General features: G+C 31.8%; 1 protein-coding gene across 3 annotated transcripts in view; it reads left to right on the top strand.

The window, feature by feature from the left end:
- The first annotated feature begins 4,450 nt into the window (after window positions 1–4,450).
- NELL2 (neural EGFL like 2) overlaps window positions 4,451–27,179 on the top strand; it is a 179,462-nt gene continuing 156,733 nt past the window's right edge. The window contains exons 1-4 of one of the 3 annotated variants that reach the window (XM_031940410.1): window positions 4,451–4,545; window positions 4,939–5,023; window positions 5,497–5,625; window positions 21,740–21,890. In XM_031940410.1, the coding sequence (XP_031796270.1) occupies window positions 4,969–5,023; window positions 5,497–5,625; window positions 21,740–21,890 (335 nt within the window). In that variant the 5' untranslated portion in view covers window positions 4,451–4,545; window positions 4,939–4,968. Of the gene's footprint in view, window positions 4,546–4,666; window positions 5,024–5,496; window positions 5,626–21,739; window positions 21,891–27,179 lie in introns of those variants that run through there. The other 2 variants (XM_031940412.1, XM_031940411.1) reach the window with 2 other exon arrangements.

Genomic DNA, 27,179 nt, shown 5'->3' on the forward strand with positions numbered 1-27,179 from the left:
GAAAAATGTGCCACATTCATTTATGTTAAAAAAAAAAAGAGTGGCATATAGGGAACTTTTAAATCATAAAATATATTTACCTAAAATCATAGATTTACATGTAATTTGGATACACTAGAAACTTTTCCAATAAAACTTTTTCTACTTTTTTGGATAAACCTTTGGAAATTGAAGGAATAAAAGTAGATAAAGAAGAGACGAAACTCTCCCTATTTTTCTGATTATATTAGCTATTTAGAAAATGTTGAGGAATCAGCAAAGATGCTATTCAAGAGAAAGTAAAATTGCAAGCTACAAAATAAACTTTCAAAAGATGAATAGAATTTTGACATGATAATACTTGAAGAAGCAATAATATGCTGGGAAATCCCATTTAGAATAGCCATAAAACTCATAAAACATTTGGAAGTCAATCTACCAAAAAAGGAAAAATACTCATACAGATTCAACTAAAAATACTCCCTTAAATATTAAGAACTTAAAAAGCTTAAGAAACATTGTCTATAACATGTATCAGAGAAACATATATACAACAGATAAGTAGTCAAAGGATATGAACAAACAAACAGTTCTTAAAAGAAGAGTTGCAAACTATTAAGAGTTAAACAGAGGAATGCTCCACATCACTAATAAAAGAAAAATCAAAGCAACACTGAGATTTTAAATTTATACTCTGGTAATTGGTAGAGATGACAAAACCGAAACTGTCAATGTTAGAGGGATTGTGGAAAGATAGATAGGCACAGTAAGGCACTGTAATGAGTATAACAATTTCAGAAAATCATTTAGAATATGCAATTAAAGTGCTTAAAATGCCCATATTCTTTGATCCAGAGTTTCTTGGGTTTATATCCCAGGGAGAACCTTGATAAAGAGAAATCCTCCATATATACAAAAATATTTATAATAACACTTTTGGTGATAGTAAATAACTGAATAAGTTTACAAAAATGTAAACAAAATAATCTTTAAAGAATAGGTTATGAATGAATGTAATGAAATATGTTGTGCGCTAGAAAATGGTAAATATGATGAATACAGAGATAATAGAGAATAGAAGGATCTATACGAATGATAGAGAATGAATTAAGAAGACAAAAGAAAGCAACATAAGCAGTGACTAAAACAACGTAAACAGAAAGAAAAACCATATCTGGAAAACCAAAACTTAATTTGCAAAGTTATAAAAACAGGCAAGGTTGCAAAGAAGAAATATGAGACCTCTCCTCCTCAATCCTCAATGAACATTCCATACATATGGTACATAGTGCATCAGTCTTTGACCCATATTAAGTAGTTTTGATGATTTCTCTCTTTTTTTTTTTTTTTTTTTTGATCATGTGAAATATGGGCTTGCTCTCTAGGAGTCAAAGGGGAATGGTTATTGGGCATAATTTTAGTGCTATAAGATAAGAAAAAAATCAATATCAATAAAAATGTATTTCAAAAAATGAAATTAGGAACTATTTAATTTTGGGGACATTCTAAATGATTTGAGAAGTTTTTTTAATTAGTTAGAATTTTATTTGAATGATTACTGGACAATAAATACTAACCACCTTATTTTTCTGAATCTTGAAGAGAAATGGATTTTTTATTTTCGAAGACATTTTTAAAACATGATAATATGATTTTTTTTGCTAATGAAGAGTTAAAAGAAACTCTTTTGTTATTTTAAAGAATAAAAATTAAGATAATATATGAATAACTTTTGAAAATTCCAAATTTCAAAAGGCAGAAATTACTTCTGGATATCGATATTTAGGAATATCCTGAGAACAGCAATTATTTGCAGTGGATTTACTATGTAATTTTAGAAAGATGATCATATGGTTTTTTAAAGCTTTAGTTTATATATGTAACCTAAGGTTCAAAGACTATTTGCATAAGACTCTCTTCATTAGTGGTGATTGATTACTCTGGGAAGAAACTGACATATAGCAAGTAAACTCATTTTTGCAAGCAAAAAACCCTAGAAATCAGAGAAATTAAATAGATGAGAATATTGATTCTTACACAATTCAAGAGGGAAAGGGGGGGGAGGGGGAGAGAGAGAGACACACCCACACATAGAGAGAGACAGAGAGAGAGAGAGAAAGAAAGAGAGAGAGAGAGAACGATCCAGCCAGATCTCACTCAAGAAAAAATTCCTTGAAGCCTCTGTGTAGTAAGCTAGGTCTAATAGTTAACATGTCCCACATCCTAACTATCATCCTCCCCCCACCAAGAGCTTATAAAAAACAAATTAGAAATGTGGTTTTTGTTTTGTTTTGTTTGTAGTATGTATTACAGTGTACACCACAATACCTAGTGGTATGACATTAACTCTGACATCTTTTCTTATTTCCTCTTCTATAAATCTGGGTAATTTATATTTTTCTTAATTGTTATCCATTTCATTTAGATTGTCAAATTTATCATCATACAACTGGACAAAATAGCTTTTAATTATTGTTTTAATTTCTTCCTCATTTGGTAGTGAATTTGTCCTTTTAATTTTTAATCCTGGCCATTTGGTTTTCTTCTTTCTTTTTTTAAAGGTCAAATCAACCAAAAGTTGATTTCTTTTCTTAGGTTTTTTTCATAAAATGAGCTCTTAGTTTTGTTTATTAGTTTAATAGCTTTCTTATTTTGCTTTTACTAATATCTCCTTTGGTTTTTAGAATTTTTAATTTGATATTTAATTAGGTATTTTAAATTTGTTCTTTTTCTAGGTTTTTTAGATACTTGGCCAATTTATTGATCTCCTCTTTATCTTATTCATGTAAGCATTTAGAGATATACAATTTCCCTTAAGAACTTCTTGGTTGCATCCCATAATTTTTGATATATTATCTTATTATTGTCATTCTCTTGGATGAAAATGTTGATTGCTTCTAGGATTTGTTGTTTGACCCACTCATTCTTTAGGATTAGATTATTTAGTTTCTAACTAGTTTTTATTCTATCTTTCATGGTCCTTTATTACATGCATTATTGCATCATTATCTGAAAAGATGACATTTAATATTTCTGCCTTTCTGCATTTGATTGTGAAGGTTTTTTTAATACCCTAATACAAGATCAATTTTTGTGCACGCTCCAGAGGTCTATCTATCTAATTTTTCTAAAATTCTATTCACCTCATTTTCTTTCTTGTTAATTTTGTGGTTAGATTTATCTAGTTCTGAATGAGGGAGTTTAAGATTCCCCACTAGTATAGTTTTGCTGTCTATTTTTTCCTGTAACAGGTTTAATTTCTCCTCTAAGGATTTGGAATCTGTACTACTTGGTGCATATATTTTTAGTATTGCTATTACTTCATTATTTATGGCACCTTTCAACAAGATGTAGCTTCCTTTCTTATCTCTTTAATTAGACCTATTTTTGCTTTAATTTTGTTGGATCCTTTTCTAATACTTACCAAGACGATAGGCATTTTGATTTCTGTAATTATGGAGGAAGGGAGATTTTTAGAATCTACCTGTACCTTGTTTATGAAGCTGGATATCCCTTTAGACATTCAATCGTCTTTGAAGTTTGTTCTGATGAAGGATTATAGGTATATTTGGTCTCTGACAATAATCACCTGGACAATTAAGGGCAATTTTGAAAAATGTGGTCTTGGATCCTGTGAGGAGACATCCTTTGCAATTTGCATCCATTCCCAGTTTCTGTATTAATAGAATCCAAGGCCTACAAGAATGTTAGCAGAGAGACAAGGCTGTGATCTCTAAACCAATGAGACTGCTATGTTCAGCAGGTGCTCTGGCTCCATCCTCCAGGCCCACCTGCTCAGAGTTCCTTCCTAGTCAGAGAGATATCTCTTTCCTCAACTCCTCGTTTGGCAGAGGTTCTGAGCTTCCAGACTGTTCTGCAACCGAGTTCACCACTCACTGTGCTTCCTTTTTCCCTTGGAATATCTCCAGCATCCGTACCCAGTCTGTCAATGTTTGCAGCTTCCCCAGGGCTCTCTTTTACTCCTTACTAATCATTTTTTCTGTTTTTCAAGTCGCACGTCAAGGTCGTGTTCTGTTTCCAGATCAGCCTGACCTTCTACCTGTCTGTCTTGCGTTCTCAGAGAGGTGTCCTCAATTTCTTGGGAGCTGCCACGGATATGAGAGAACTGTAGGGCAGCTTTTGCGTATTTCTTTCTTTTCTGACTAGCGAGCAATTTACTTTCCAAATTCCTAAAGGGACTCGGTATAACTAGGTGGTCCCTTTTCCTGGGTTTAGTGAACAGGGGTGGGATAGGGAGAAGGGGAGGAGGCTCTTTTTAAACTTAGCACCTTGGTGTTAGTTCTTTTTAAGCTGGAGGAGGAGAGTGGCATTTCTCCAGGATGGTGGGAGGGAAGAGGAGGAGGCTACAGTTGCTCCCGAAATCTGTTGCGGTGGGAGGAAAGGGACGAGGAAGCTCTTCTCCGCTTTTTTTTTTTTTTTTTTTTTTTTTTTTTATTCCCTTTCCTTTCCTCCCCGCCCTCCCGCGTGTTCGCCCCTCCCTGAAAGGGCAATCTCTTCTTCGTGCATCTCTGGGCTCTCCTCCCACCGTCTCTTCCTTCATCACAGGTTCTGGCTGCAGCGGGAGAGGGAATTTTTGTTGCCACCCACACCCATCAACACCCCCACTACCGAGCTTTCCTCTTTTTCTTTCTTTCCATTCTCTCTCTCTCTCTCTCTCTCTCTCTCTCTCTCTCTCTCTCTCTCTCTCTCATTCCTCAGTAGAACAGATCCCAGTCTAGATCTGACCCCTCCCTCTTTTTACCCTTTGCCCCTCTCTATGTGGGAATGATGTGCACACCGGAGAGTCCAATTTCTTCAAGGACCTGACAGCTTTATGCCTTTTATTTCTTAAGGAACTGCCTTCCTCTATTTTTAAAAATTAACATTAAGGAACAAAGGGAGGGGGGTAGACGTTTACTTATTTTTATTCTAAGAGGTTTTTTTTAATTTTTCCTTAAGAGGAAGAAGATGAACTGAAAGATCCACACCATGGAGTCTCCAATCTTAGTGACCACATTCTGTTTGATCTTCTGTCTCCGAGCAGGTCAGTGCCGACTGGGCTGGGCTGAGGGAAAAGCAATCTGCATTAGGCTCTGTAGACACTGGAAGCAGAGCCAACGTGAGGCGGTTCTGGAAAGCCAGCAATGAAAATATGAGCCAGTGCTATCCTATCTGTCGCACTGAAAAGGCCCAGGAATGGGGAAGGAAAGGCTACTTAGTACCCCCTCCCATTCTGAAATTTAAAGGACGTTCCTGCCCCGTATTTTACCCTGTGAGCAAAGGGATACTTTGCAGATAGCAAGATTTTTTTAGATATTTAGTGGAATTAGGACTGAGTGTTAAATTATTGTTAAGCCAGATTCGTGAACACAGGTGAGATTCTGGGAAGGGATAGTCACCTGCCTACCTTTGTTAGTTTCCAATATAATTGCTGTCCCGTAGGGTCGAAGACTTTTATTTTGATGGTGCTTTTTCTTTCTCTCTTATCCTTCGTCAACGTCTATTTCCCATCTTCAGTTTGGGGAATTGGAGTTGATCCCTCCTTGAAAATCGACTTCTTGACCGATTTAGAGCTGGGAGAGTCCACAGTAGGAGTGTTCCAGGTCCCTGGGCTGCACAATGGAAGTAAAGCCTTTCTTTTTCAAGGTATGGAAAAGTGCCTCATCTAATGTGCTCCTGGGATCAATTGAGATAATTCAAGTCTAACAAACTTTTCCTTACATTGCTATAATGACAGTATCTCTTTTAGTAGAGGCTCCAGTTTAACTTCTCTTTCATGTCTTTTCAAGTGCCAAGAATTATCTCCTGTAACTTTTTAGTTTGTACTTCTGTCAGTTTTAATGGTAGATCTAATGACTATTGTATAGAAATTCAGATAGCAGATGGTTTATTTGAGATCCTGGGACACACAATATATCAAAATAAATGCCTCATTTAGATGAAATTAATTCAGTTATGAAATAAGGTATCTTCAGTCTTGATTAATAAATTAGTCTCTGAAAGTTTCATATGAATTTTGTCTCTTTAGGATGGCTAGAATCTAGGCAAAACATTTATATATCTTTCTGGAAAAATCAATACCTCCCAGTGGGTTACTATTATTCCTTCATTATATAATATACACCATTTGTGAAACTGCCTTAATTTGTGTGTGGAGACCTTTGGAGTTAAATGACCTGCCTGTAGCTAATTAAATGTCTGAGGATGGATTTGAACTTGGTCCTCCTTACACCAGAGCTGGTGCTCTCTCCACTGTGCTACCTAACTGGATTGAAACTGCATTCCTTTTAAAAAAAAAAAAAAAATCAAGCCTCTACCACCACACCCTTGCTCCTGATTTTAATAACAAAAGAATAAGAACTCTTCATGAATCAATAATAAAATAATGTTTAAATATGTAGCATTGATAAAAATACATTCTAAGAGCTGAAACCAGTCTTAATTTGAAAAGCTTGCTGAAGGTGACTTGCACCTAGTTGGAGTTTAGAACTCTTGCAAATACATAAAACTTCATTAGTACACTTTCAGTGTTCTGAAGTCAAATAGTAGAACCAATGCCAGAAAATACTCTCAAAGACTAATTCCTTTTCTCCACTAAAATTGTTTTTTGTTATCCATTCTAATATAATAATGACCAAAGCACAGTTGTTCCAGGGCAGGAACTGTCATACCTCTTTTGCAATTTTCTGGAATTGGAAGATTCTATACTATATTTTTCCGTGTGCCATTCAGCATCTAACACTTACAGATATTTGTAGATTGGTTTTTATAACCTCTTTTGGACACACAGCAAACAAAATAAATACTGTTAACTTGATTTTAATACATGGGTTCTATTTAATTAGATAGATTATATCTGCAATCTTAGGCAGGTAGTTAGTTTAATAGCTTTAGAGCAGGGCTTGGAGTCAGGAAGATGTGAATTCAAATACTACCTCTGACATTGGTTCCTCAACTGTGAAATGGGAATAATAATAGCACCTGCCTTTGAGAGTTGTTGTGCAGATTAAATGAGATTAAAATGGCAAAGCACTACATTAATCAGTTAATTAGCGTTAAGTAAGTATCATATGCAAGGTACTATATACTAAGTGTTGGGGATACAAAAAGAGGCAAAAGACAGTCCCTGTTCTCAAGGAGCTCACCATCTAATGAGCAAAATAATATGCAAACAAATATAAGCAAAGAAACTATATGAAGGATAAATAGGAAATAGTAACAGAGGGAAGGCAATGGAGTTAAGGGGCAATAGAGAGGGCTTTACCATAGAAGATGGGCTTTTAGTTGGTACTTAAAAGGAGGCAGTAGTCAGAGACTATTCCAGCCATGAGGGATAGCCAGAGAAAATGACTGGAACCAATAGATTATTCATGGAAGAATCAGGACACCAGTGTCATTGGATTGAACAGTATATGTCAGAAAGTAATGTATAAGAAAATTGGAAAGGTATAAAATGGGTAGGTTATAAAGCACTTTGAATGATGAATGGAGCATTTTGTATTTGGTCCTGTAGGGCATAGGAAGCTAATAGAGTTTATTGAGTAGGGGTTGAATGTGTGTGACCTGTATAAACCCACAGTTTAGGAAAATCACTTTAATGTCTGAATGGAAGATAAATTGGAAAGGGAACAGACTTGAAGCAAGCAGACCAATCAGTAGACTATTGTAATAATCCAGGCATGAGGTGATAAGGGCCTCCACTAGAATGATGGCAATATCAGAAGAGAGAAGAGAGCTTATTTGAGAGATGCTTCTGAAGTGAAAGTGACAGACCTTAGAAACAGCTTGGATAAGGGGGATGAGAGATAGTGAGGAATGTAGCATTATTTCTAGGTTTGGAGCCTGAAGGACTAGGATGATAGTGTTGTCCTCTATGATTTAGAGAGAAAGATAATGAGTTCTATTTTGGACAACTGAGTTTAAGATGTCTACTGGACATCGAGTTTGAGATATCTCAAAGGTAGTTGAAAACACTAGTTTAGAAATTAGCCAAAATTTAAGAGCAAGATATGTATTATGAGAATCATCAGCGTAGAGATAGTAATTGTTATATACAAATGTTAGCAACTATTAGTAACTATGAACTTAAGTACAATTTGTCAGATATTTATAGAATACTTCATAGGATAATTACATTTTAGATTATCTTTTAATTTTAACTTGATATCATCTTAATAAAAAACTTTATATAATTTGATATTTTGATTGTTAGTCCATGAATTGTAATTTCGACTCATCTTTGAAAACTATAAATTGAAGAGGGGGGTTGAAATGTAATTCTAAGAAGTCAAGTCTGATTTATATTTTATTGTAGCAGGGTTTTTTTTGGTTTCTCAAGAATAAAAAAAGCTTTCAGCCTTTTGCAGATTTTGCAGATTGAATTTATGACAGATGGATCATGTAAGTGAACTTTTTGGCATTACGAAATAGCATAGCCAGAGTTGTAACAAGTGACAAATGATTTAAAATGCTTTTGGATTCTATATTAAACTTAGCAGATGAATTTTCTTTTGGTATCATTCCAGTCTTCTTAAAGAGGAATGTACTTAAAGTACCTTTTCTAATTAATTGTAATATAGCTATTTTTATGTTTCTGTAAAATAATAAAACATTTCATGCTTTTAGCTTGAAAATGAAATTTTCAAATTATAATTTTTAGGCATATGCTGCTTAGTGCAGGGTTACTTCTTTTGGCTACTTCATGTCTGGGGGTTTCTTAAATGATCACAGAATCTCTTCAATAATATTATGGATACTTGTAGCAATTGATTAAAACATGTAGATCTATTGTTCCTTATTTTAATTTGAACTATTGATCTAATTAAGTGAAATAAAGGAAATGAAAATACTGTAATATAATTACTGTATTAATAGACTATAACAGACTTTTCTCTAATTGCAGCTTAGTATGATTAAAAATTCTAAATTTTAAATTTCATTTAAAGCTAATTAGGTACTGCTACTTAAGCAAAGTAGTATGTACTAAATCATATGGCTCACATAAGTGAACCTTTTAGTTATCCATGAAATAGCATAGCCACAGTTTTAACAAGGAACAAAGGATTTAAGATGTTCTTGGATTTGTATAATTCCTGTCTTCTTAAAGAGAAAAGCGTCAAAAAAGCCTTCTCTAATTAATAGTTATAGAGTTATTTTCACGTTTCATTTTAAGAGATAATGGACTATTCTATAATTGCAAATGAATATGATAAAGTTCTAAAATTTAAATTTCATTTAAAGCTACTTAAGTACTGCTACTTATTGCTACTTTCAGTAGTAGGTACTGATCTAAGTCATATGACCTACAAGATCTGTATTAGATGCAATCACTTTCTGAAAGCAAAAATTATCCAGGCAACAATAAAGTAAAATTTTAAAATCTAAGGTGCAAATTTCTCTACTTCCCCCATATAAATCAGTTTCAATGATATATTTGATGTTTTTGCTTAAAACTAGATAGTTGAATATGTTCATTTAAAGATGAAAATTCTAAAACCACAATCAAAGAAATCAAACCCTTGGTTGGGGATGATTTACAATATTTACAAACAGAAATCTTAAACAGAATTTTAAAAAATGTTTTTATTGATTATGTCTTAAATAATCCAAACTTTCCCCACTATTCCTGATTCTGCCTTCTAGAAAACCAAACCATATAATAAATAATATTTTTAAATTAAAAAATAAGAAGAGAAAAAAATTCAACCAAACTAATCAATACATTGAAAGAGTTAAAAAATATATGCTATGGACCACATCCCACTAAAAGAGTGGGGTGAGGTATCATCTAATCTTGTGGTTTTCTTTCTGTTTATGACATAGTTATTGTGCATATTGGTTTCTTGAAATTACTTATTATATTTTTCATCAGATTGTGTACATTTTTTCAAGATTCTTTTTATTTATCATATTCTTGATGATTCTTGAAATCACTAATAATAAGAGAAACCCAAGTCAAAACAATTCTGAATCACCTCAGGAAGTAATAGTCCATTGCGTTCATTATCATGATTTGTTTAACCATTCCTCACACTCTACTTGAATTACAATTCTTTGTTATTACTAAAGTGCTTATATATTTTTCTGTATATGAGTTTTGTATATATTTCTCCTTAACATGGTCTCCTTGGTATAAAGGGGTGAAACTTCTGAGTCAAAGGATTATTTGCATAATTACAAATTGCTTTTTAAAAATAGTTATATTGATTTACAGCACCATCAACAATGTATTAGTGTGTCCATCTTCCCACAACTCCACCAACTTTGAATATTCCCATATCTTGTCATTTCTGTCAATTTGCAGAGTATGTGGTAAAATGTCAGGGTTGTTTTGATTTGGATTTCTATTACTATTAGTGATTTCAAACATTCTTCATGTGGTTGTTAATATTTTGCAATTCTTTTAAAGATCTATTTATTTATACCCTTTGAACATTTGTCTATTAATAAGCATATTTGATCATTATCTCTCTCTCTCTGTATATATATACATATATGTTTTCTGCATATCTTGGAGAGAAAAACTTTATCCAAAAATTTTGATGGAACATTTTCCTTCATTTGATTGTTTCTCCTCTTACCATAGGTGAATTAATTTTGTTTCTCCAAAAGTTTTACAATTTCACAGAATCAAAATTTTATTTGTTGTATTATTTAATAACTGCTATTCATAGTTTGGTCAAGGATGTATCTCTTACTTTAGCTGTAAAAGGGATATGATCTTTTATTTTTTAAAAATAGCATGCATGCTATTTAATATTCAGATCACATATCCATTAAAAATTTATTGTAGGATATGGCATAAGCCTAATTTGTACTAGACTGATTTCCAGATTTTCTAGAAGTTTTTAGTTGTTTCACAATAAATTATTATTTTGTTCCATTGTTTCTAATTTTTCTTTGATTAGAATATTTAAATATTTTTCCAATTACATGTAAAACCAAATTGTAACAGTTTTTTTTCCAGTTCATTGTAAATCACTTTCTTTTTTTTATTTGTTTGTGTGTTTTATTTTTAATCTGTGGAATGAAACAAACATTTATATAACATAGTACAGTAATAAAAATGATTGCACATAAAACTGCAAATCTACTTTGCTGTTCCTTTAAAATATATAATAAAATTGTCATGTAAATTTCTTTTTTCTTTTTTTCTCTCTCCTCCATTCTAGAGATGGCTCCCAGTAAACAAAGATGTACACACACACACACACACACACACACACACACACACACTCTCTCTCTCTCTCTCACACCCATATGTAAAATTATTTCACTTGACAATTCTTTTTCTGGATGCAAATAGCATCTTTATTCATATGTTCTTTATAGTAAATTTGGCTATTTATAATAGACAAAATAATTTATTCGCTCAAAATCATTCTTAAAGCAATATGCTTGTTACTGTATACAATGTTTTCTCAATTCTTCTTATTTTACTTTTCATTATTTCATTCAAATCTTTCCATGTTTTTCTACAACCATTGAAATCATCATTTCTTATAACCTAATAGTATTCCATTACAATCATATATTGCAACTTGTTCAGCAATTTTTCATTGATGGACATTCCTGTAATTTCCAGTCCTTTGCCATAACAAAGAGAACTACCATAAACATTTTAGAACATAGAGGTGCTTTTCCTTTTTCTTTAATCATCTTTGGAAATAGACCAAATAGTGATATAGCTGGATCTAGGGTTTGGGTTATAATTCTTTGGATTTAATTTTAGATTGCTCTTCAAAATGTTTGGATCAATTCACAATCCACCATTAATGAATCAGTATTTCAATTTTTCCACATCCTCATCTATATTTGTCACTTTCCACTTCTATCATTTTACCCAATTTGGTAGGTGTAAAATGATAACTCAAGATTTTTTAATTTGAATTTCTCTAATCATAGTGCCAAATCCAGAATGATTGGATCAGTTCATAATTTCACAAACAATGTGTTAGTAACCCAGTTCTCCCATATCCCCTCCAATATTTGTCATATTCTTTTTCTGATGGTAATGAGGTACCACCTCATTTGTATTTCTCTAAGCAATAGTAATGGAGCATTTTTATGTGATTATAGATAATTTTGATTTCTAGAATATATTTTGATGACTATTGCTTTATAGTAAGTTTTGAGAGCTGAAAGTACCATTGTGTTTTTCATGTTCTTAAAGGTGTACCTTTGATCTTCTGAAAGAAGTAGTCAATATGTGCCAATACTGAATGTGTTTTGGTAGACTGATTCTGAGATATTTATATATTTTCCAGTTATATGGAATCTAATTCTTCCCTCTTACATCTTGTTACTATTACATTAATAATTTTGTATGTAGAAATGCTAATGCGTTTTAAGGGTTTATTTTTGTTGCCTGAAATTTTGCTCAAGCTGTTAATTTTCTTAATGGGCATCTTAATGGATTCCCTGGTATTTTCTAAATTTTCTAAATAAAGGCATCGAAACCTTTATGTCATAGATAATAGACCATAGTATTATCTGTTTTTTGTTTATCTTTGTTCTTTTAATTTATTTTCCTGTCTTATTGCTACTATTTCCATAACAATATCAAATAGTGGTTGGGAGAACCACTTCTTTATTTTTTTATTTATTTGGAAATCTTTTAATGTATCCTCTCTGAAAATGAAACTTCCTTTGGATTTTTAGTTAGATACTTTTGTTATATGAAAAATGCCCTTTTCCTGTATTTTATAGTGTTTTTATCATAAATGAGTGTTGTGCTTTTGAAAAGATGTTTTCTTCATATATTGAGATAACACGTGGTTTTGAATTTTTTATTTTAAGTATGATTATTTTAATTGTGTTTAGTATTGAACCACTTATATATCTATCTTTATGGTATAAATTCATCTTCATCATAATGAATTATTTCATGGTTGAATTTCTGTAGTTTATTTAAAAGGATTGAATTTAGACTTTTAAAATTGATATTCATTAATGATATTGGTCTATAGCTTTTCTACATATATATGTATATATCTTTCTCTGGTCTATTGCATATATCATATATATATATATATATATATATATATATATATATATCTTTCTCTGGTCTATGTCTCAGAAAAGGAGTCTAGTGGTGTGTTTTTTTTCCTTAGGTATTTAGAAGCATTTATGTAATTAGTTTGATAGAATTCTGTGAATTCATCAGGACTAAATATATTTTTCTTTAGGAATTTTATTATAGCTAGTTTTATTTCACTTTCTGAAGTTGATTTAAGAACTTTACTTGGTCACCCTTAGAATTTTGTAGATATTATTCTTTTCTCTCTGTCATTGTCAGTCTCTGTCTTTGTCTTTCTGTCTCTGCCTCTCTCTTCATCTCTCTGTCTCTCCATCTGTCTTTCTCTCTCTCTCATTAATTTGGTTAAAGATATCTCAGTTCTGCAAAACTTTTTTTTGAAGTTTTTGTTTATACTCCTTGAACTGATTACATTTTCATCACATTATAATTTGTAATTTTGTTATTTAATCATTTTCTATCATGTCTGATTCTTAGTTTGTTCATTTTGACAAAGATACTGGAGTGGTTTGAGATTTTCTTCTCCAATTTACCTTACAGATGAGGAAAGATAGGCAAACAAAACTAAATGACATGCCCAGGATTACACATTTAGTAAATATAGCAGTAAATAGGGTTTTGATAGTGCCTAAGAAGAGTGGGCTTAAACCTTAACTTTTTATTCTAGTCTTGTCTGGGGTTGAGGCCAGGTTTGGAGTCAGGAAAACATATTGCTGACTTCAGATCTGGCACTCTGTCCACTGCATTACCTAGCTATAAAGAATGTGTTTATTAATACTTTTTTAAAAACATTATTTACAATATATTTGTATCCTAAAACATGGTCAATTTTTCTAAAAATTCCAGTTGGTGTTGAGAAATTTGGATAACAGATCTGTTTAGAAGAAATTTTGTAGCTATAGTTTACAGCAATTTGTACAATTCTATATTTTTGCTATTGTTTATTTTTCTGTTAAATTCACCTAAAACTGAAAGAATTACATTAAAGTTTCCTGACACCATTTTGCTACTATCTCTCTGTATTTTGAGTAATTTTTTTCTTTAATAAATTTAGAATCGTATATGGCATTTGGAGCATACAAATTTAATGTTGATATTAGTTTGTTTTTCATGTTTCCTTTCAGTGTGATGTAATTTCTTTGTTTATGTCTATATTGAGTTTTTTTCTCTGATGGAATGGTTGAAATTCCTACTTTTTGGATCCTGCTTTTTTGAATTCATCTAATGCATTGTAAATTTTATTCCATCCCCTAAATTTTAATCTGTTTAAAGAGATTTTGCTAGGTGTTTTTCTTGTCATCTATACATTGTGTAGTTTTGTAACCTTATGCAGTATCTCTTTTTCATTAGATTCTTTAATCCATTCACATTATGAGGATTAGGATTATATTTTTGCAATGTATCTATTTTTTAAGATTGGGGTTTTTTTTGTTCCACTTTCTTTTTTTAAAAATAAAATCAGTACACTGCTGATTCACTTATTTTTTCCTAATTTATTTTCATAATAATAGCACTTATAGATTCTTTATGATTTGCAAAATACTTTACAAATATTATCTAATTTTTCTTCAACAAGCCTGGAGTTATTTTGTATTGTTGTTTAATCATCTTCCAGTTGTATCTCAGTCTTTGTGACTCTTTTGGGGTTTTCTTGGTGGAAATACTGGAATAGTTTGTCATTTCCTTTTCTAACTCATTTTATAGATGAAGAAACTGAAGCAGACATAGTTAAGTGACTTGATCAGAGTCACATAGCTAGTTAAGTGTTTGAGGTCAAATTTGAATTCAGGTCTTTAACCACAATGCCACCTAGCTACTCTATAAATGTCATTATTTCCTCATTTTATAGATGAGTATACTGAGGCAAATAGAATTAAAATTATTTGGCCAGGGTCACATAAGTCACAAGTATTTGATCTTCCTTACTTCAGATCTACTACTCTATCTTTTGTACATATTATAGTTGCCTTTATTCTCATGGATTCTTGTCCTCACTCTCAAGTTCTTGTTACCTATTTTCATCATTTTGGAGTTTAACATAATATAAGACAAGCTGAAGAGAAGAAGAAAGGGGTTTACTTGATTATTTAGCAACTAAAAGAAAAGAGGAAAGAATTACATAATTAGGTGAAATGAAGGGGAAGGGAAAAGAACTGAGTATCTTTAGAATAAGAGAATTTGGCTGAAATCACAAATCTGAACGTTCCTGCCTATATGACTTTGAACAAGGTACTCAATGAGCTTCAGCATTCTAATCTACAAAATGAAGATATTGGGACATATATGTTTTTTTAAAAATGTATCAACACCTTTTGTGGTACCAGTGAGTTAGAAACAATGTGAGTGCCTGTCAACTGGAGAATGGCTGAACATTTATATCTATATAAAAACAAATCTATATATAAATTATACCCAGAGAGAAATAGACAGAGACACAGAGGCAGAGGCAGACAGAGATAGAGAGGTAGATGGATAAAGGAGAGACAGAGACAGAGACAGACAGACCGACAGACACACACACACAGAAAGAGAGAAAAAAACAAACTGTGTGACCCTGAGCAAATTAATATAATCTCTGTTTTACTTAATCTGTTGGAGAAAGAAATGACAAATCACTCTAGTATCATTGCCAAGAAAACTCCATGTATTGTATGATCTGTGGGTTCTCAAAGAGTCAGATTAGACTGAATAATTAAACAACAACATTTGAATGCAGAAAACAAAGCTCCAAGTAAAAGAACAGAAATTGTTCCTGGAGGAAGGGGAAGGGGGGAAGAATACCGGCCTTTAAGATATGTTGTGACCAAATTTAACAATTTCAATGAAAAAATAACATATTCTGTCAGTTATCAGGAGAAAGACTCTCAGATTTAAAGGAAAATAAATTTGTATAACACAGTACTATTTTTGTGCACAACAGAAAGCACAGAATTGAATAATATATCCAGAAAAGTCAAGGAGAACAAGAATAAACTAAAATTATACATCTTGCAAATTTGAACCTAACAACAGATTGTGTGTATCTGTGTGGGTGGGTGTGTCTGTGTGTGTACTGAATGAAAACTCCAGGGGAAAACATTTCTGGGCAATTAATAATCTGTTAATTAGGCTAGTTGGCAATCAATAAATTGATGGTCACTATTTCTCTGTTAAAAAAAATGTCCACAGAGACTCTGAAATACCTTAAGTACATTCTGAAAGGGAATTTCCCTGAAAAAATAAAAATCAACCTTGTTTGGATAGATATTTAATTAGAAGATGGGCTAAAATTCTGCATTTCCTTCTGTTGAGAACATTGCTTGTTTATGAGAGTCAGCAGCCTCTATCAACCTGGGCCAAGCCATATCCATCTGGACTTCTCAGGCTGGTTTTCTCCTTCATAAGCTATATGACCCTAAACTTTAATGGAGGAGATCAAGGAGAGGGGTTCTTTTACTCAAGATAAAGGCTCACCCAGATTAGATTGTGTTTATATTCTAAATAGAAATTATATCTAGTTGACTGGGATCCCATGAAGAAGTAGGGAACATGTTCCTTGAGGGCTAGGAGAAAGCTAATCAATCAGCCATGCCTTTCAGATACTGACCAACCTTTATTGGAGTGAGGCTTTTACAGAAAATGAAGGAAAGAGCATGAATAGCAATTAATAATTAGTTATTGATGTGATAACATAATATTAATTTTTCTCAGTTTCCACTATAAAAAATTGAAAGATAAGTAGATTATATGCCTTTTACAATTATAAATACAATATAAATTCTTAACCACACAAAGGATAGAAGTAATTATTAAGGATAAATAATTTTGATTACATAACATTGAAAAGTTTCTACAAAAATGATATTAATGGATCCTGGATAAGAAGGGAAATGATTGCATGGGGAAAAAATTGTATCAAATGTCTCTAATGAGAGTTTAGCATCTGATATATATGTATGGACCAAATATATAGGGCTCCAGTAACTAAGTGATCAAAGGATATTTACAAAGAATTCAAAAAGGAATTGCAAACTGTTAAAGACAACATAAAAGAATGCTCAAAATCGCTAATATTGAGAAAAAATACATTTAAAATGACCCTGAGGAAACAAGTAAAGATGATAAAAGTGGGAATAGTCAATGGTAGAAGGACTATGAATGGTTGGTGGTGCTGTGAATTAGTACCCTAGTAGTTCCCTAGGAAACACTTTGTAATAATGCAATGAAAGTGAAAAAAAAATGTTCATACTATTTGACCCAGAAATTTTGCTGCTAGACAATTGCCTAAAGGTACATCATTTTTTTAAAATAGCTCTATATAAACTGAAATATTTTTAGTGACTTTTTTTAAAAGAGAGGAATTGGAAACAGAATACATGCCCATTTTAGGGAATGGATAAACAAAATGTGATATCTGAATGTGATGGAATATTACTATGTTATAAAAAACCAATTAATTTAATAAATATAGGGAAGCTTGAAAAGACTACTAAGTTGATACAAACCAAAGGAAGCAGAGCCAAGAAAACAATATACACAGTGATTAAAATAATTAAATAGAAAAAACAAAATACAACACAGCCAAAAATGAACACTTAAAAATTACAAAGAAATGTTTTCCCTAATGAAAAGATATTAAAAGACTCTTACCCATTACATTATTAAAGTGCTGTACTCAATATGCCAGCCAACTTTGAAAAATTCAACAATGGCCACTGAATTGGAAAAGATCAGTTTGTGTCCCAAGTCGAAAGAAAGGCAATGCCAAAGAATGTTCAAATTACTGAACAATTGTGTTTATCTCATATGCCATCAAGGTTATGTTTAAGATTCTGAAAGCTAGACTTCAACAATATGTGAAATTAGAATTCCCAGAAGTGCAGGTTGGTTTTTGAAGAGACAAGGGAAGTAGAGACCAAATTGACAATATTCTCTGGATTATGGAGAAAAAATGGGAGTTCCAGAATAACAAAAAACAAGAAGTAAAGCAAAACAAAACCAAAAAAACCCTATTTCTACTTCATTGACTACACTAAAGCCTTTGACTGTGTATATCACAACAAAATGTGGCAAGTCCTCAAAGACATGGGAATACCAGATCATCTCACTTGCCTCCTGGGGAATTGTATGTAAGGTAAAAAGCAACAGTTAAAACCAAAAATGGAACTGGAAAAAGAGACTGACCTTATTCAATTTATATGCAGCGTATATCATGTGAAATGCCAGTTTGGATAGATCAAAAGCCAGAATTATGGTTAGCAAGAGAAAAAACAAAACCCTCTAATATATAGGCAATACCACTCTGATGGCAGAAAAAAAGAATTTTCTTGATGGGAGTAAAAGAAGAAAATGCAGGAGCTGGTTTTTCCATCATTTCCTAGCAAATAGGAGAGAGAGAAATAATAGGAGAAGAAATGGAAGCAGCATCAGATTTTATTTTCATGGTCTCTAAGATCACTTCAGATAGGAACTGTTGCTCCTCGGAAGGAAAGTTATGGCAAATCTGGGCAGCATTCTCTGATTGTTAGCAGAAACATCACCTTGCTGACAAAGTGGCTTGGCCAAAACTCATGTATGGCTGTGAGAGTTGGACTATAAAAAAAGTTCAGTGCTGTAGAATCAACATCTTTGAATTATAGTGCTAGAGAAAACTTTTGAATGCTCCTTGGACAGCAAAGAGATCAAATCAGTCATTTTCATTGAAAGGACAAATATTGAAACTGAAGCTTAAATATTTTGCACATGTAATGAGAAGACAAGACTCACTGGAAAAGATCTTGACATGAGGAATGATTGGAGGCAAAAGGAAAAGGAAATGGCAGAGGATGATATAGATAAGGTCATAGATATAACAATATTTGATCTTAGACAGACTTAAAGAGATAGTAGAGAATAAAAAGATCTGGCATGCTGTTTCCATGGGATCATGAAGAGACAGATATAACTGAACAATTGAAAAATAACTGTGAAAGTAAAGATCATAATAACAGAGCTATTCTGAGAATTAAAGGAGATATTTGTTAAAAGCACTGAGCACAGTGCCTGGCACATAGTAGGCACTATATAAATGCTTATTCTCTTCCCTTTATCATTCATTCATTAGTTAACATATTACTAAATGGTTTTATATAAAATTATGTGAGTGATAAAAATCGCATGAAGCTTTTGGAAAAATCAAGTACCCACTTAATGCTACATACAATTTTTTCTATTACAGTATTTTATTTTCAAAACATATGCATGGATAATTTTTCAACATTGCTCCTTGCAAAATTTGTGTTCCAAATTTTTCCTTCCTTTCCCCCTAGCCCCTTCTCTAGTTGACAAATAATCTGACCTTAATCATCTCATTGTTGAAAAGAGTCATGGATATCAGAACTGATCTTTGTATAATCTTGTTGTTACCACATAATGATCTCCTGATTCTGCTCATTTCACTTAGCATCAGTTCATGTCTTTCCAGACATCTCTGAAATCATCCTGCTGATAGTTATAAAAGTAATATTCCATAATGTTCATATGCCATAACTTATTCAGCCATTCTCCAACTGATGGACATCCATGCAGTTTCCAGTTTCTTGTTACTACAAAAAGGGTTGTGGTACACATTTTGGTGTACACACATATTTGCACAAGTGGGAACCTTTCTCTCCTTTATGATCTCTTTGGGATATAAGCCCAGAAGAAACACTGCTGCTTCAAATGACACATTTACTACTTGTGAAATTAAAAAAAAAATTAGGCAGCTTAGTAAAACTAAAGTTGTATTTTAAAAATATTCTAAATTCATTAGATAAGTGCTTTTTCATTCACATATTTTTATCATTTGATTAAAAACCTTTAAAGTAACTTATAAGCATAGAGTCATAGCTATAGGTATTATTTAATTAGCCCAGAAGATCCTCAGATTCAGGATTTGGCAAGTAATGTTATCAGTGGCAGTTAGGGATGCACAAAATATGCAATACAAACAGCAGAGCAGAGATCAACGATATTATCATAGAAAGAATACTGTATGTAAATCGTCAAACCTAAGATCTAATTATAGTTTCACTCATAACAACATATGATTTTACATAAGTCATTCAACTTCTTTTTCATTCTATTTACCCTTTGGCCTAAAATGGACACAGTGATGATGACTACTATTTGTTTAATTTTTGTTTAATAGTATTGTGATTGAACAAAAGATGAGAATTTAAGGTGGCTTTTACTCTTACATATTTCTGAATGCTTAAAGTAAGTTTTGAATTGTTTGTGAACATGTACTTACCTCCCCTCACCCCAAGATTTTGCCCAAGATTTTGATTTATTTTCTTTGCTGATCTGAGGAGTGAATGTTTCTAGACTATGGAAAGGAGAGGCAGCTGGGTGGTTCAATGGATATAGAAATTAGAATCAGAAAGAAATGAATTTAAATCTGTCCTCAGATACTTCCTAACTATGTGACCCAAGTCACTTCTGTTTGCTTTAATTCACTGGAAAAGGAAATTCACTGGCAAATCACTTTTGTATCTTTACCAAGAAAACTACAAGGCAGTATTAGTGTGCTTTGGTCTATGTGGTCATGATGAGTCAGATATTACTGAATGACTGAGCAATAATATAAAAAGGAGAACTTTATAGTGACTTTAAAAAATCTCCTTTTCACTCAGATTTACCCTTAGGAAAAATGGGAGGAATTGAGATACTGCAAGTAACTGCCTCCAAATATATGCAAGCTTTCCTTATATATGAGGAGGGTTTTCCTTATACTTAACTATATTATATGGAAAATTTTATTCATAAATAGGGTATAGCCAAGACTAATCCTCCCTCCTTTACATCTCTCAACATCCCAGTATAGCCTTGTTAACTTCACCTGGGTGTTTCATCATTCATCTTTCAAGCCTGAGACTGTGAATATTGGATGAAATTTTGTGTCTTTTAAAAACTTTATTGGCCAAAAGATTATGTTTCTAGGTATGATCACTCACTTTGAGACAGGAGAAGGAAATTTATGTAGGAATGGATGTATTCTATTCAACAAATTTAAAGAGGTAATTTTATCTTCCTATTTCATCACCATCAAGCACATACGTTTTTTTTTTGCTCAGCAACAAGTTATTTTTATAGATATAAAACTAAGTGTAATGATAATAACTCCATTCAAGTTTTGTAATAAGGGTTTCTCTTATAAAGCATATACTTTTTAAAAGAAATCAGAAACACTAAGAATGAGAGTACAGCAAGCCTTCTGGCTAAAGGAATCAATATATTAGGATTATTTGCTGTCTTGGGAAGTGGAAGGGAGGAGAGAGAGAAAAAGAAATTGGAGCACAGAGTTTTGCAAGGGTGAATGTTGAAAACTATTTTTGCATATATTTAGAAAAATAAAATACTATTTTAAAAAGGAATCGATATACAAAGTAAAACTTTTTAAAATACAGTTTTCTGAAGCAAGAACATCAAAGTAGACATCAAGCACACATACTATAATAAGTGAGAAATGGTATATGAGTCAAAATATTTTGTTTTGAAGGTATTCCACTTGTTGCCCTTAGAAATAAAATATGGTTTAATGGATGAGTTTTTAATTTGAGATTTTACTGTTTTTGTTCTTTGAGCCCTTTTGTCTAATTAATATTTGTTTGTTCAATCTTTCTCCTATTGTATATAGATCATTATTCAGCAAAAAAAAAAAACTTGGCTAATATAAAGACAAATTGTAACCTATACTTAGTGATTTTTTTGTTTTATTTTTAGATACTTCAAGGAGTGTAAAAGCATCCATTGCTACTGCTGAACAATTTTTTCAGAAGTTACGAAATAAACATGAATTCACTATTTTGGTGACTTTAAAACAAATCCAGTTAAATTCAGGTGTTATCCTATCTATTCATCATTTAGATAAAAGGTGAGTGTGGTTGCTTCATTTTATTCCATTTTCATTATACTTTGTTTTGTAATTGAGCAGATTAAATAGAAAAAAACTAAAGCAAGATAGAATGTACTCAAGATTGACTTGAAGTTATTTGAATGAATGGTAACCCACATACTACATGCTTACTAGCCAAATAACAGTCATTTGGCTGAAAATGGAAAAGCTGTTGTTTTTCTGTATTTCGAGTTTCTTTTAATGAAAGAAACTTTCTTTCTTTTTATTTTTATTTCTGACTTCTCTTTTTCCTTCTCACCCTCCCCCCACAGCTATTGAGGCAATAAATATGATACCCAATATGCAGATGAAGTCATGTAAAGCATATTTCTGTATTAGCTGGTATGTTACAAAAGAAAAAAAAAAGAAAAAGAAAGAAATTGAATGAAAATATACCTCAATCTGCACTTGTAGCTCATAATTTCTCTCAATGTGGATATATTTTTTTATCATGAGTCATTTGAAATTGTCATGGATCATTTTAACTAAATCTTTCACAGTTGATTGTCATTATCATATTGCTAATACTGGGCATAATATTCTAGTTAATTCTATTCACTTCATTTTGCATCAGCTCATGTTAGTCTTACCTGGATTTTCTGAAACCAATAACTTTGCAATTTCTTATATAATAACATTATATATCACAAACATTTATCATAGTTTGTATGACCATTCCCAGTGGATGGGCATCTCCTCAGTTTCCAATTTTTTGCCACTAAAAAAAGAGCAGCTAAGAGTATTTTTGTAATAATGATCATTTTTCTTTTTCTTTGACCTCATTAGGGTACATACCTAGTAATGGTTTTGCTGGATCAAAGGATAGCCACAGTTGATTAACTTTTAGGCATAATTCCAAATTGCTTTTCATTATGGTTAGACCAATTTAAAACTCTACCAACAATTTGTTAATGAACCTATTTTTCTACACTCTCCCCAACATTTGTCATTTTCCTTTTTTCTGCCATTTTACTCAATCTTATGAGTGTTAAATTGTACCTCAGAGTTGCTTTAATTTGTATTTCTCTAATTATTAGTGATTTAGAATATTTTTTTCCATATAACTATTGATAAATTCAAGGCACCTAAGCAGCTTGGTGGAAAGAGCACTGGGTCTTGAGTCAGGAAGTCCTGAGTTCAAATCAGGTATCAGATACCTTCCAGTTATGTGACTCTGAATAAGTCACTTAATCTGTTTCTCTAGGAGGTAGCTAAGTGGCTCAGTTAATAGAGTACTGGCCTTGAAGTCAGGAAACCCTGAGTTCAAATCTTCAGGCACTTAATGGCTGTGTGATTCTAGGACTCTTTGTCTTTATTAAAGAAAGAAATGGTAAGCCACTCCAAGAAAAATTCAGGACAATGCTGGTATGCTGCAATCCATGGGGTCATAAAGGGTTGAACACAAGTGAATTACTGAACAGCTGATAGCTTCTTCTGAAAAGTGCCTGTTCATATGTCCTATGGTGATTTATTAATTCGGGAATGGCTCTTGATTTTATAAATTTGACTCAGTTCCTTATTCATTTGAGAAATGATTAATTTATTTCAGAAAGTTGCTATAAAATCCCTCCCTCCAGTTTTTTGTTTTCCTTCTAATTTTGCTGGTTCAGTTTTGCAAAACTTTTAAAATTTCATGTAATCAAAATTTTTCATTTTACCTCCCATGATTCTCTTTTTTCTTTTTTTAAAGGATTATTTCTTTATCCACAGATATGACAAGTAACTTTTCCCATAATTCCCTAATTTATTAATCTTATTACTCTTTGTGTACAAATTCCACTTTGAATTTATCTTGGTATGTAATATGAGATAATATTCTATGCTGAATTTCTGCCAGATTTCTTTCTGGTTTCCCCATCTTTTTCAATTAGTTCTATTTTTGCTTTTCCTTTGTCTGAGATAATGATTGCTATCCCTATTTCTTTTACATTAGTGGAAATATAATAGATTTTCCTCCAACTCTTTCTTTTATTTTATTTTTATTTTAACTCAATGGGTATATCTGTTTCAATTGTATCTTGTAAACAACATGTTGAATTCTAGTATCTGATCCATTTTCTTATTGTCTTCTGTTTTCATCCCATTTATATTCACAATTATAATAGCTAATTATCTTTCCCTCTATCCTATTCCCTTCTATTTAGCCTCTTTTTAATCTTGTCTCCTTAAAAAATCTGTTTAGCTTTTCATTCCTGCCTCACTTGATCTACTTTCTTTATTATGTACCCCTTTTCTACTTCTCTTTGAGGTAAGATGAAATTCTATACTCATTTGTATGACTATTTATCTATCTACCTGTCTATTTTCCTTTTCATTTATGCCTCTATATCATCACCTCTTTGAAGCCAACTATGAGAGTGAGGTTCATCCCTCTTTACTTTCCTTTTCCATTTAATATTTTCCAGAGACCTATCATAAATTTCCCTATATAAACTGTAACTGCATAAAATATAAAACTCTATTCTTCTGTAAAATATAACATTTCCCTGTATAAACTCTTCCTTGGGTTCATCTTTTGTGAGAGAATTTTCCCCATTCTTTCTCTTCCTTCTTCCCTCACTGCATCCCTCTTTCTTTCTCTTCCATTCATTTTTTGAAATCATCTCAAATAGATTCACACCCATGCCTTCTGTCTCTGTAGGTTCTTTTTATCTGTCCTAATGATGATAAAGTTTTTAGAAACTACATGTATTATGTTCCTTAGCAGGTATATAAATAGTTTAGTCTTTTTCCAGCCTTTTATGCTGTCCTATTCACATTCACTTTTAAATGTCTCTTGAGTCTTATGTTTAAAGCCAAATTTTTGATTAGGCTCTAACCTTTTTATCAGGAATTCTTGAACAACCTCTCTTTCATTAAATATCCATTTCCCCCTGAAGGACTATATATAGTTTTGCTGGATGGTAATCTTAGCCATTTTACATTCTGGAATATATTCCAAGTCTTCTGCTTTTTTTTTTTTTTTTTTTTTTTTTTTTTTTTTTTTTTTTTTTTTTTAACATAGAAGCTGCTAAAGCTCATGGGATATGACTGTGGCTATGGCATTATTTCTTTCTGGCAGCTTGCAGTAGCCTCCTGGAGGAGCCTCTCCTCCACTGGAGAGCTCTGGAATTTGACTATAATATTCATGGGAGTTTTTATTTTGGGATCTTTTTCAGAGGTGATGAGCGGATTATTTTAATTTCTATTCCACTCTCTAGTTCTAAAATATCTGGACAGTTTTCCTTAATAATTTTGTGAAAGATGATGTCTAGGTTCTTTTTCTGATCATGTCTTTCAGATCATTCAGTAATTGCTAAATTAACTCCTTTTTTCTCATTTTAAAAATTACATACCCAATTGAAGTTTATTCTTTCTCTATTTTATTGTTGTATTTAGAGATATACAATTTCCTCTAATCACTGTTTTTGCTGTTTCCCACAGGTTTTGAAATGTTGTGTCATTATTATCATTCTTTTAAGTGAAATTATTGATTTTTTCTATGGTTTGTTTTTTAATCCACTCATTTTTAAAGATTATATTGTTTAATCTCCAACTAGTTTTTAATTTCTTTCTTTGGTCCCTTATTAGTTATAAGTTTATTGCATTATAATCCAAAAAGGATATTTTTAAAATTTCTGCTTTTAGCTATAAAATTCTTATGTACTAATAAATGACTAGTTTTTGTAAAGGTAATATGAACCATGGAGAAAAAGGTGTATTTCTTTCTATTTACACTCAATTCCCTCCAGATATCTCTCATATTTAGCCTGTCTAAAATTCTGACATCCTTACTTTTTTCTTTTTCTTTTTTCTTTCTTTCTTTTTTTCTTTTTTTTTTTTTTTTGGTTAGATTTATCTAACTCTGAGAGGGGAAGGTTAAAGTTCCTTACGATTATAGTATTAGTATCTATCTCTTCCTATAATTCCTTTACTTTTTCTTTTAAAAATTTAGATGCTATAGTATTTGGTGCATATAGATTCAAAATAATATGGCTTCATTATCTGTGGCATATTTTATCAAAATATAGTTATCCTGTTTATCTTTTTTTAATTAAATCCATTTAAAACATAATTTTGCCTGAGATCATGATCATGTGTTATCGGTGCTCTTTTTACATCAACTGAAGCATAATAAATTCTAGTTCAACTCTCTATTTTATTCTGTGTATCTCTCATTCTTAAATGTATTTTTGTAATTCTGATTTTTAATTCATTCTGTGATCTGTTTCCATTTCATGGGTGAATTCCTCCTATTTATATTCAAAGTTACAATGACTGTTTATTAACTTCTCTCCATCTTACTTCTACTCACTGTTTTTATTCTTATCTCCCCTTTTTACCCTATTCTTATTACATTATTTTCTCTTACCCTTATTACTTATTTTACACACCCCTCTAAAAATCCCTCCCTTATTTTCTCCCCTCAATCTCCTAATTTTAATTGACATATCCTTTTAAAAGTCCGGTTTTGCCTTGTGTCCCAGTTTACTCACTTCTCTAAAAGTTCAGAAAACTTCTAAACCTCTTCAGATGTATATGTTGTTTCCTCTTCAACCTCTTGAGTGTAAGGTTCTGATGTTATCAGTCCTTCACCTCCAACCTGCTTTTTCTCTATTAGTTCTTCCTTTCAGGCCTGTTTTTATGAGATAATTGTTTTGGGTTTTTTTTACATTTTCCTATTCAATTTTGTTTTTTGTTTTTTAGAATCACTCCCTCATATACAACTCAGCCCCAACCTTTCTCGCAAACTACTTTAGTCATAAGTTTTTAAAATACTGATAACATTTTCATATGTTGCAAGCAAACAGTTTGACTTTAATGAGTGACTTATAATTAGTTTTCACATTTTCCTTGTATTTCTTCTGTATCTTTTATATCAAATTCTCATTAAGTTTTGTGCATTTTGTTACAAATACCTGAAAATCTTTCTGTGTTAAAATGTCTTTTTGTTGTTGTTGTTGTTGTTGTTGTTGTTGTTGTTGTTGTTGTTGTTGTTGTTCAGTGGAACACTATCTGCCTATCTACCTATCTATAACACTAAAGTGGAAATCCTAAACATTAAAGGTGAGATTAATAAAGTTTAGAGTAAAAAAACTAGGATTTTACTTTATAAAAGAATAAATGAAAGAGATAAACAATGGAATTTTTAAAGTGAGAAGTCAAATCACTAGTATAAAAAAATGAAAAGAGTGAATATACCATGAACAAAGGTAAAATTAAGGCAAGTATAAGGAATTATTTTGCCTAATTATGTGCCAAAAAATTAAACAATTCCAATGAAATGGA

The sequence above is a fragment of the Sarcophilus harrisii genome, chromosome 5 (assembly GCF_902635505.1).
Source record: "Sarcophilus harrisii chromosome 5, mSarHar1.11, whole genome shotgun sequence".
Taxonomy (NCBI): domain Eukaryota; kingdom Metazoa; phylum Chordata; class Mammalia; order Dasyuromorphia; family Dasyuridae; genus Sarcophilus; species Sarcophilus harrisii.